The 12,458-nt window shown below is 38.8% G+C and overlaps 1 protein-coding gene across 1 annotated transcript in view; it reads left to right on the forward strand.

The window, feature by feature from the left end:
• The window catches only part of PPP1R14C (protein phosphatase 1 regulatory inhibitor subunit 14C), a 51,645-nt gene extending 39,458 nt beyond the window's left edge, over positions 1–12,187 (forward strand). The window contains exons 2-4 of the mRNA XM_038132106.1: positions 273–356; positions 1,714–1,746; positions 10,863–12,187. Of these exons, the coding sequence (XP_037988034.1) occupies positions 273–356; positions 1,714–1,746; positions 10,863–10,937 (192 nt within the window). The 3' untranslated portion in view covers positions 10,938–12,187. The remainder of the gene's footprint in view (positions 1–272; positions 357–1,713; positions 1,747–10,862) is intronic.
• The last annotated feature ends 271 nt before the right edge of the window (positions 12,188–12,458 follow it).

A 12,458-nucleotide genomic window follows, 5' to 3' on the forward strand; every position in this document is an offset into this window, starting at 1 on the left:
TTTTGCCCAGTACTGTGAGAGTAGCGTGACTTGTCCTGCTGGCCATGAGTTAGTAACACGTCCTGGCTGAGAGCAAAGCGTTCCTTAAGAACTGTCACCTTCTGTGAGGCTGGGGCGTGACCTGATGCTGGCCTGGGAGCAAGGAATCAAGCCACCATCCCCTATTGCCTTGTCTGGCTCCAGGAAGATGGGTTTGTGTGCTATCACTAGGCTGCTTTTGGGGTTAGTTAAAAGATAGCTCTATGGACTAAGTGGGTATTTTTGCATTTCAGGAAGAAGAAATGCCAGAGGTAGAAATTGACATTGATGACCTTCTTGATGCAGCCAACGAAGAGGAGAGAGCTCTCAAATTACAGGTAAAATTATTTTATAATTTTAAATTGGAAGGTGGCTGAAGTAATGCATCTGGATCGATATCTTGTGTTTGATTGAATCCACTGTAAATGTACAATAAGAATGGAGAGATTCCTAGATACAGTCTAGCAGAGTGTATCAGACTGTTCAAAGTTAATCAAAATCCTTTTAAATAAAAAATTTTTAGAAGATAGGTGATAACGCTAGTAAATAAAAGTTCCAAGAACCCACTAATAGAGGGAAATATGCTAAGCCAAATTAGCCTCATTCCAATTTGTACAAGTATATAAAATAAAGAACAGAAAACATAGGAAAATGAAGAACAGTATATGGCAAAAGCTATATGACTGAGAGTCAGTTATGATGACCAGATAGCTTCTGTGATTCACTTCAGCAGCAGAAATGTGTATGCAGACCAGAAGTCTTCCTTTGTGCTTAGACTACTGGCAATTATTTCTGTCTATACCAGAAAGAAATTGGAACCCATCAAAAAAAAAGTTCAAAGAAAGGGTAAGATGGTCAGGAACAGGAATTAGTCAGGAAATTCAAAAGCTATCTGCCCAAATTAAACAGTTTAAACCAGCTCTCTAAACTTTTGAATCTTGTGTGAGGTAGGAGTTAATGAATGGAAGAATGAGGGGGAAAAGAAAAGGAATATCATTGCCTTAATATAAATCTCTCTCTAAATCAATATATAAAACCAATAGGAAATGTCTCCATTTATGATCTTTTCAGATGCACTAAGAAAAGGAAAATTGTTCTAGAGTCATGGCTTGCCCTCAGCTTGCTTCTGGGAGGTGACTAATGGTGGTGCTTCGATGCAGCACATCTCATTTTAGTGCCTGTTAGCACCCTTTTCTCAGTGCCCGCTGGCCAGCCACAGAGACGTGGGGCATGGCCCCAGGCTGTTTGCTCAGCGTTCATAAATAGCTTTGCTGCCTCTGCCTAAAGTAGCTGCAGCAACCCCCTGCTAGGCATGCCCTGCTAGGAATAACTAACGTCTCTATTTCTGCATTGCAAAGACTCTCATGTCCGCACAGAAAGCTGCCTTTCACATGTCTGTTCCTGGGAGAAATGTTCTTGGATTCTCCTCCTCTTCTCAGTTTTCCTTGGAGACAGGGGTTTTGTAACTTCCTACCTGGAGAAAGAAGCCATTTCTCTCCTGGTACAAATCGTTCTGATCCACATAGGGAGCAAAGGTGACTTGTATAACTTTGGGCTTTCAGTAACATCTTCATTCAGTGATTTCTGTTCTTGCTTATTTTATTTCTCCCCTCCCTTGCCAGGTTTCATACCATTACTTGTTTATGTTCACTATTACTCTGTATGGATACTGACACTTTCATATTTTGCTTCTAGGAAACTCTTGTAGATTGCTACAAACCAACAGAGGTAAAAGACTTTTTTTAAATGCTATTAACCTGTGGAAACTGTAGTTATGTTCAAGCTAAAGTAACTTTATTTTTATTCTTATGATAAACTAATTAGATTAACATTAATGGCTAGCTGATAGACTTGGAGCTTTAGATCCTGAAAATGTTTGTGCTTTTCACTTAGCTACAGTAGGAATGTGATTGTACCTAGTGGAGGAACTGCTGGTCATTCCAGCTGAACTACCAGTATTGTTTGCTGTAATGTCCTTCTGGCTATACTGACTTTTAAAGCTGCTATGTTACAAGAAAACTAAATATAGTTATCATCAGATAACTATATTTAAAAAATATAAAAAATGCTAAAATATTTGCATGTTGGACTGTGCTCTTCACTGTGAAATTATTTAATTTTATGTAGAACAGTAAAATTTATTCTGAGAACTTTTATGCAGATACGCATCTCTGCTAATTGTGTGAATGGACTTGAATAAAATTGTGGGATGACCTGTGCTAACAGGATTTAGTTACTCCACTTTCAATTTGTGTATCTATTGATGTGTCCAGTGCCAATATAGCCTGCTTTTCATACAGTAATGTGTGCTTACTAGGAAGAATAAATATTACAAAGAAACCCCTTCCACTCATTGTAAAAATCAAAAGTCTAGTTGATGGGTCAGTTTGTCAGTTCCATTTATAGAGTCAGTTCTTTCCCAGAAGTGGCTGCTGCACAGTATTTAATAGAGGGGTTGGCTTACAGGATTCCTCTTGTCACAGACCTTTCAGCTGGGCATGACTAGAAGCCATTTGTTTGGTTTGGAAATAGGGCTTCAAATCGGTTGGTTCTTCTGTGATATCTGCAGCTGTAGCCACATAAACTGGTGGGGCTTAAGGATAGTCAGACTATCAGGAAGAACTGCTGGTATGGTTGAATAGGCACTTCACAGTCCATGAGATATTTTCTTCAAGGCTTTTCCAGTTTTATTGATTCCTGTGATAGATTGGGAAGATTCTCCAGAATTGCTATTATAGTTGCTGGTGCAAACATTTTGACCCAGTGGGGAATTGACCCAGAAAGACTCAGCTGATAGCACCTGTGGAGTTTGTTGTGTGTTGTATCTCGGTTGCCTTACAGCAGATAACATACATCTTCCATTATGGAGATGCCATAATGCCAAGTCTTCAGCTGTCTCACTATAGTAATGCTACACTCTGTCAGCGTTCTCCAGCCTTCTCTAAGCAAGTGCCATTGGACCTTGGTGCTTCTTCTTAAGATAGGTGTGAAGATGGATACAGCATGTGGAGCCTGGTGTGGCTCTTGTCGCAGGCTAGTAGGAGAAAGATGGAGTCATGACTAGGTGAGAGGAACAGGTTGCCAAGGGCTTAACGGTCAGTCATGTGCTGTACCTCTTATCTCTGTGTTATCTGAAGGCAGAGATCAAATAATTACTCTTCCTTCTTCATTAAACATGCCATATGAATTATTTTTTTTAGCAGTGAAATTTGACACAATGCAGGGACAAATTTCAGAAAGCTGATAAGGGTACATGACAGATGTCAGTGAGTGTTCTGCTGGAAACCTTTGTTGTAGAACTACAGGGAAGATTTGTGCCATACTGGTAAATTAAGTTGGTAAGGCAGTTCTTGGGAAACAACATCCTGGACACATCCTTGTCTGCCCTCAAGGCGCTGGTCAAGGTGAGATTTTAATACTGAACTGGTGACCTGTGTCTTCAATCCTTTGTGGGTGGAATAGAGGCAGCTCCCTTATCTGTGAGAATTTTCATCTTCCTTGACAATCTATAGAGATAGCCAAGTTGAGAGGGGACTTAATCCACTCACTCTCTACTCTAGCTGAAAGGAGGGTGTAGACAGGTGGTGATGGCCTCTTCTCCCAGGAATTAGTGATAGGAGAAGAGGACATAGCCTCAAGCTATGGCAGGGGAGTTGAGGTTAGACGTTTGGAAGAAATTCTTCACAAAAGGGTTGGTGGATATTGGAATGGGCTGTGAGGAGATGGTGGAGTCACCATCACGTTCAAGGACAGGTACTTTGTGCCATGGACTAGTTGACAAGGTGGTGTTTGGTTGTAGTTTGGACTCAGTCTCAGAGGCATTTTCCAACTTAATTGATTCTGTGAGGATAGTTTCCAAAATGAGTCACATCCAGTAAAAACATGTAAAACATCCAGGACTGTTTTACAACAGCAACTTTTCTTCATCTATGGCATGGTGAGCCCAGTAATACTGCATGACTGCTAGCTTAGGCCACTTAAAAATAGTGATTTTTATCCCTCCATGTGTGGACTAAAGAGCCTTTTAGTTAGCTTAAACTTGCTACATAAGGATCCAAAACTTGTCTAGAAAATCTGCAATCTTTTTATATTTGCAGACCATTCAAAACTATTGAGGTAGTTGGCTTGTGGAAGGACTTTTAGAAGATTTGTGGAGAATGGATACGAGCTACTGGAATTTCTCCTGACCAATGAAATATAGTCTGTCAAGTGCACTAGGGGTTTTATCATCAAGAGTTATACAATTTGCAAAAGGTAGTAATCCCTAACTGGGGGGAAAGTTATGTAATATGATGTCCCTGCTATTCAGAACATAAAGAAAAATAGTACGGGCAAAAAGCTTATTAACTCAAAGCTCTTAGCCAGCTGTGAAAAAAACCTTCTAAACTGACAAATGTATATCTTAAGTCAGTTTTGCTCAGTATCTTCCATTTAGACTAAAGGCTAAGGAAAGACTGAGGAACATTTGTATGTATCCTGGATTGACTTTTCATCAAAAAGCTGAGTTATCCAGGTCACTTAAAACTTGGAAAGAGTTCCCAACCTCTTTAAAAATTTGGCCAAAGATAGTATCTGACAGCAACTAATGAGGAACTGTTACAAAACCTTTCTTCTAATGGAAATACCACTGGACTGTTGAAATGTATTTAAAAATATTAAAAGCTTTTCTTAGGCAGCAGTTATGGCTGTTTTAATTTGTATGGAGATATGCTTAATGTGGGACCTTTATGTAAAGAATTATTATGTACACAAACTTAAAGGATTTAGTATCTGCTAAATCAGTGCCATAATCAAATATTGGATCTGAACTTTCATAATTGAAAAGGAGCAGGGAGCAGCATCCTCTTCGTGCATCATCTGTGTGCCAGTCAGTTCTTCATACAGTCCCACACGTCACTTGTGGAAAATCCCACTCTGACCTTTGTTGAGTTGCTGTCTCAGCTCTGTCTGATGTTCTCTGTCATCATCTGATGGTGGAGAATCTTAATGTTCGCAGTGACTATAACAGATCTAAATAGAAACTGCAATCTTTATGATGATCTTTAGATACTTCACAATAGATTCTTATTTAGGATAGGAAGACAGTTGTGATTGTGAAATCCATGAGATTTTTTCAAGACATATATTTTGAAGAAGGCTGACTAAATCTGTATTGCTCTTATGTCTGCTATTGGTAACAGCAAGGCCACTTATTCAGACTGGGCATTGGAGAAAATTTGAAATATTTATGGCTGATGTGAATTAGAGCTTCCACTAGTGGGACAGTCAAAGTGATGACAGGAAAAATGACAAGGAAACTCTGAAACTGCTATGGGAGAGAAATCCAATGAGTGGGCAATTTTTATGCTCACTGGCTCCAAAAGATGCAGCTGAGCAACACAAGGTCTGCAGATAATGAGTGTTTGAAGAGAACTGAATAAATTAGATTTGCAGTTTGTTTACTTCTTTCTTTTCTTATAGAAATATAGAAAGCTTCAGATGAGTGAGCTGGAGATCTCTCCCATTCAGGCAGGATTAAATCTATTTTGTTAGTACAATTCTTCACTTAGTGCAAAATGGGAGAAAAAGGAGATGAAATTGCATCATAAAAGGAAGCTGCATAGCTGGAAGCTTCTAGTAATAATTTTTAATATGGTTTGCAAACAAACTATGTTGAATTGTTGTGCATATTTTCTGGAGAACTTGGGTAGAGATTTGATTACTGACTACTCAATTACTTCAGTGGTTGGACTATTTCAGCAGCTTCTAACACTTTTGGAAAAGGTAGAGATGCATTTGCTTAACTGTATGTTTCTCCAAGTTTAAATCCTAGTTGGAGCAACTGACAGGCTTGTGATGCAACTTTTTAGAGTTGTCTAGGCACTGTGGTTTTCAAAGAGAAAAGCTGTTTTGTGTACATATTTACATATATTGTATGTTTTTAGTATACAGGCATGAACAGAAAGCTTGATGCTTCTGAAACAGAACCCCATAACTTTTGAAGGACCTTATGTTTATTTTGCTCCTAATATGTTATCAATTATTTCCAGTTAATGTTACTGTTTGTTTTTTCTATTGCAAGGCAGCAATATGTAGGATACCCACAAGAAGCAATAGTCACTGCAGATGTGTCCTCAGTGCAGCGTGCTGCCTTACACCTGGGCAAGCCAGGGCAGCTGATGGGTGATAAATTATTCAGTCACAGCAAATGTTTTTTGTGTCCATATTACTTGAAATGAAATAGGAGAATTTGTAGAGAAAAAAAGGTTAGAAAACATGCTTGTTCAAAAGCAATGCAGGCAGATGCATTTCAAGTAAAAGATGATTTCTTGTTCATCCATTTGACCGCTGAATTCAGTGAACTAAAACTTTTTATGTGCCTGCTGAGATCTGCCCTATATTGTACTACAGCGTTGGAGGGAATTAAGGTTGCATGTTTTCATTTCTGCAAGTAATCATGAACGCAACTTATAAATACCCATAGCAATATCAGAAGGGAAGAGCAAGTGGTGATTTGACAAGAATAAGCTGTGCTTGTTTACCTTTAGCTGTGCTGCTGAATTGGAGAATCATTGGGCTGCGAGTCTTAACTGTAGCTAAGCTTTGTGGTATGTAGTTGGTGCCTTAGACAGAGCTCACCAAGAAGCTAAAGTGCTGCAAAAATTTCATGCCCTGGTGGTGGTGTAGCCTCACTGGGGAGGGCATATTGAGGGCATCATTCATTGATGCTACACTGGTTCTTGCTCATAGAAGGCATCTTCTGGCCCTGTTCTCCCAAAGCAGTTCCCTTTTCTCTGTACAATTTTCTTTAGTGGGGGGTTGAGCCTGTGTGGAAGAGGTGTTTGGCAGTAAGATGGGTTATTATTTAGGTTCTTTCCTGAGTAGCTGTGGGATCGCTCTCCAGGCTGACTTTAGTTTTTACATCCAACTAATAAAGCCATCTCCAAGAAATAGCCTTGGGCAAACAGTTAAGGAAATCTTGGTTTTTGACCTGGCTACAGGGAAGTAAAGCTGTGAAGGAAAGCTGACTTAGGATTCATTTCATGCTCTAGTGAAGCAGGAGGACTAGAAATTCTGAATTTTAGTTTAAAAACTAGTCCTGCTACATGTGTACTGTTTGAGGAAGAGAAATCTGGAGAGGCAGAGTCTAATTAGTCTCCAGAATTAATTGGAAGACTTGAATAGGAAGCCTGGAATTCATTGTCTGTCAAATGACCTCATTAAAACAATGAGTCGCACCACCAAAGCAGAGAGGTGAAGTGATTTCCTTCCCTTTCCTGAATTATTATTTCACCTTTGTTTTTTGCCTTTATTATTTTTTTGCCTAAGGCTGAATATAGATGAGTTCAAATTAACTATAGATTTAGTCTGTCTCTCATTAAAATTTGCCTTTAGAATTTGAAAGATGTCATCTAGAAACAATGATTTAGTATTACAAATTAAAAAGATTCTCAATACTTGTAATAAGGGTGCCTCCTTGCAGAAAATATCTAAAAAAGGATTTTAACTAAGTCTGCATACATTTTTGCACTTTCTAAAAACTTTATTTTTTGTTTTATTTACCAAGGCACAAAGTGCTGGTGTGATATTTTTCTTGTATTAGAAATGCATGTAGCCTGTGTATTCCTGGCTGTAACCCTTCAAGGAATAATGAGTAAGTTTTTGAATCCTTAGCTGAATTATTCTTGTTTTTTAACTCCTTTAATTAAATCAGTATATATAGATAGATAATTCAACCTGTATTACAGTAGTGCTTTTAACATTGATTAGTACATGATCAGCTTTCAAACATCTGATGCTAAATTTCAGCATATCTTATTAGGGAGGATTTCAGTAAAATGCTCTGGGTAAAATGATTTTTGTGTACAAGATAGAGATAGCTGTGGATATCAAGTCTTGACTCAAATGGCCACAAGGAACAACACTGCAATTTTTGAGCAATGGCTTAAGAAAACAAAATGGGTATTGCTGACATAAACCTGAGTTGGTTAGTTACAAAGTGAAGGTTTACTGAAATGCTGTGAAGTCTCCTGCCTCCATGAGGGAAAATGTGCGTCTTTTCTAGAATGCCGATTTTCCTTCATGGGGAAGGAAAAGCAAAGCAAGAAAGGCACAAGCACCGGAGCACAACTGTGTTGATGACAGCCAGCTCCACGTGAGTGTCAGATGCAAAGTGATACTTGAATCACAAATGTGCTGAACCAGTGCTGTGGTTTGGGTGTCTATGGAAGTGCACAACAGTGCTACTGCATTATGCAAAATGTCTGCCACATGCAAAATGCTCTTGTTGGGTTTTACTCTTTGGTACTGCAGACCCTTATTTCAAGTTAAAAAAAAAGTTCCTGGGGGATAAAACCTTTGAAGTTATTACATTTACTTCTTCAAATGAATGCCTTCTCTGCCTTAAGACTAGTTGCAGTTACTTCAGATCTCCTTTAGGGGGTTCACCCTACAGTTTGGTTTATTTTGGCAGCATTAAGTTTTTGGGTGGTGTTAAACTTGCCTGAAAACTGCAAGCAAATATCTTGTTTTGTAAAAGAAGGTGCTTTTGATAACTCTTCAAGGTTAAGGGGAGGAATTCCTCTCTTTTGCTGTAATGTCATATTAAAAAGCAACAAAGATTTCACATCTAAGGGAAACTTGCTCCAGACTCTACTGAGCTGTGGAGAATGGGCAGAGGAATGGCAGGGTGGGATAGCCCTTATGACTACAGAGTACCGTAGGTGTTCCTGTCCACTCTGCAGATGTCCCTTCCCATAAGGCTCTTACTTCGGTGAAGCTGCTGGAGAGTTTCCAGATGCAGTGTCTTCTTGTACAGTATTTGTGGCTTGAACAGACAATTTAAAAAGTTTTTCTAAGGGAAAAACCACACTTCAGCCCATTCTTCTCCAAAGCTGTCTTAATCTGATGGGACTATAGTTTGTTGGTTTTTTTAAATGGAAAGACTTGCTGAGAGGCAGTACAAATGACACTAATCCCAAGTAAAAATCTTGTAAGATTGCTTTATTTCTCTAATGATTGTACTGCTGGGCTTTATATAAGTTTGATAGTAAAAAATCCTAAAGTGTGTTTATGTGTTTCAAGCAGCACCATGCCATACAGTTTTGCATTATCTAACAGATCCTTACAGTGATGCTATGATGACACAGAACTAATGAAAATTTTGTTGAAAGCTGTGAATTTTTAGAGTAAGCATGTCTTCCTCCTTCTGATTTTTTTTAGTGGAGAAGTACTGGACTGTGACAAGTTTAAAGTTGATACTGTTGCAGTGGCTTGTGCCTTTGTGAAGACAGCCTCAAGAGGATGGAGGGAGAGGATTTGGGGGTCTTAAGAAATCTGTTTTTTGGATCATGTGATTAGGCTATCTGTCCAGATGGGAAGCATGATATTGGTATGCATAGATGTATTCCTGAAGTGGCTTTCACTTCATTCAGGGTGGAGACCCCACTGTTGTGTAGCTGCTCTGCCTTTGCTGATAATCATTGCAGCCACAGGTAGTGTGGATGCAGCAATAACCGTGGTGCAACAGTACATGCAGTTCACCATAGATGTGCAAAATCTGTCAGGAAAGGAGATTGGTTTGTTGAGACCATGGTGCCACCAAAAAAAACCAGACATATTTCTTAATTTAATACACACATTTATGCAGACTTTCTTTACACAAAGTGTAACACCTTGTAATACATGTTTCCATGTGACCTTTTTGAAAGGTACTGTGTTGTCATTTAAGTGGTGTCTTTGTTCACTGGAATCTTTAACTTCAAGCATTCATCCAGGAAATCATGCTTTTAGTTGTTTCATAGAATCATAGAATGGTTTGGGTTGAAAGGGACCTTAAAGATCATCTAGTTTGGCTGCCAAGGGCTGGGACACCGTCCACGAGGCTCAAAGCCCTGTCCATCCTGGCTTTTCACATCAACCTAACTGAATAATTACATTCCGTGTGTACAGCTAGCTGATTGCATAAGAACCTTTTTGTAGCTGTATACACAGTACTATGGGTAAATGTCATTTTCCCAATGGGACAGTAAGGAGGTAATTTAGCTTTTAATGCACCTGCAAGAAATTGCATACCAGAAGAATTTCAGAGAATGGAAATCTGCTGCAACTGGGGAAATTATCACTGTGAATAAAGGCCTGGTCCATGAATTCGTTTGTTGTGTTCTGGGTTTTTTTTTGGGGGGGAGGAGGGGTTTGGCATTTGTTTGTTTGTTTTCAAAGTATTGTCATTTACTTAGTTCTGCAACCAGTTTAACCCATGGTAAACCAATCGTCCTACCTCTGGCTTGCTTTGTCTTGGCCTGACACAAGTGTTAGTGTGGGCTGAGTGGTGGGCCTGGTCAGAGAGCTGAGCCAGCTTGGAAAGTAGCAGGGCAAGAGGAAAAACAGCTGAGTTCTTTAGCCAGATCAGCTTTCTTGTACAGCTCAGTATGCAGCCAACCAAAATACTAGTTCCAGCATGGAGAGTAGCAAGAGAAACACCTCTTTTGGCAGGAGTGCTGATTTCTGTGCAGGCTTAAGCTTTGACTGTTTGCATTGTATCCAGCCATAGGTTTTGCTTCATTCAGTAGTTGGTATAAGGCCCTGTGCAGTGAAAGCCTGAAAGATGGGTGATAACTGAGCCAGCATAATTACAAGAAAAAGCTCATTGTTCACACTTCTGCTGGATGGGAAGGATGTGTATTAGGTTCCTGGCCATCAGGTCACGGAAATTCCAGCTTAGCAGTAAAAGCTTAAATAAAAATGTATCATTTGTGTTTAAAAAAAAACCAAAAAAACAAAAAAAAAACCAAACAAAACAAACTCAAAAAACTTGATTAAAGTGGGATAATTAAAATTGCTCATATTTTCTGTTTTTTTTCTAGGAATTTATCAAAGAGCTGCTATCTCGGATAAGAGGAATGAGGAAACTCAGTCCCCCTCAAAAGAAGAGTATATAAATAACTCAAAGTAATAGCACTCTGTAAAAGACATGGCAAGGGAAACGGGACTTTGAATACAAGACCTCTATTAAAATAATTGTCTTTCTCCACAACTTTTTTGATTTTATTCAGTTTTGACTCAAGATTTTTTTTTGTGTGTTTTAAGGGTTCTTTTTTAAGTGTCAATTATTTTTTATCAAAAATATCAACAATTTGGATGCTGCTCAACTTTCACCTGAGGATTACTGAAGCAAGTGAAGAATCCAAGAGTTAGAGATGAGGGGCAGCAAGCCTGTGTGGTGAACCAGAAGATCTTGTAAATTTACAGAGCTAGGAGATGTCTCCTTGCAACTAGTTGGATAACGTTTCTTAAGTTGGTTGTACATTTAACTCATGGATGTCAAGTTTCTTGTGCTTGTCTGTACATAAATTTTAAAGTGGGTTGTGAATACTGTTTCACATGGATGGAAGGAGAAGTTTGTTACAGTAAATTATTTAAATGGTGGTTATTGCAAATTTGCTACCAAAAGGTACCAATTTAGATTACTAAAATGAATGCTGCCATTTTTCTAAATATCCTTAAAGCAGCCCAGTGAAGAATCTCATCATATCTCCTCACTTAGACCGCAGCATATGAAAATTGGGAATTTTAAGGGCTTAATTTGTAGACTTAAAAGTTATTTGATTGACTTTGATGCTTTGCCAGGATCACTTCCTCTCCACCTCATGGTGTCTTGGAGCTGTGCTAACCTATACTGAAGATGGGCCTGGAGTGATATCTAGAGTAATGTCCATGAGCATTTAAAAGCTGGTTCATGCTGGAGGAAAGGCAGTGATACTAAAATGAATTGCAAGTACTGTATTTCATTTAATGATGTGGTCTTAATCAAATGCAGATTCCTCTCCTATAAAGGTAGGCAAAGAGTAATACAGCCTTTGTTTATGGCTCTGCCCTGAGAAGTGGGAGACTTCTTAACTTGGGCTCTCTTACTTGTAAGAGCAAGAGCAGAGATCCCTGCTCCCTTCTGGAAAATGTCCTAACTAGAATGTTTGATAAGCTACCATTTACTGGTAGGTGACATTAGTCAGGCATTTTATATCAAGGGTGCTCTGAACATATTTTATTTTTCAAAAGAAGTACATGTTTGTGAATTTTATGTATACTGGCCAGCTTTTTTAATGTATTTAATTTTGTAATGTTTACTGATGATTTTATTTACCAGATATTTACTCAAATAAATGGAACAACTTGTGACTTGTTACATGTACACTTTACAAGACTACTGTTGCTGAGTAGGTTTGTAAATGGAATTGCTTGTCAAAAAAAAGAAGCCTGTAAGGTGGTAAGTACATGGAAACTCAGCCGTATTGACCCTAACTGGCTTTTAATGTACCCAGTATCACTCAGCCCTTGCCCAGTATCACTTACACTCCTGCAACCTGCTGCACTTTTGAAACTCTCCTCCAGATGAGGCCTTCCTTCCCTGTGTCCTAGGGAATTTAAAAAGGGGTGGGGGAAAAAAAGCTTGGAAATTCTTT

This window comes from Motacilla alba, chromosome 3 (assembly GCF_015832195.1).
Source record: "Motacilla alba alba isolate MOTALB_02 chromosome 3, Motacilla_alba_V1.0_pri, whole genome shotgun sequence".
Lineage (NCBI taxonomy): Eukaryota > Metazoa > Chordata > Aves > Passeriformes > Motacillidae > Motacilla > Motacilla alba.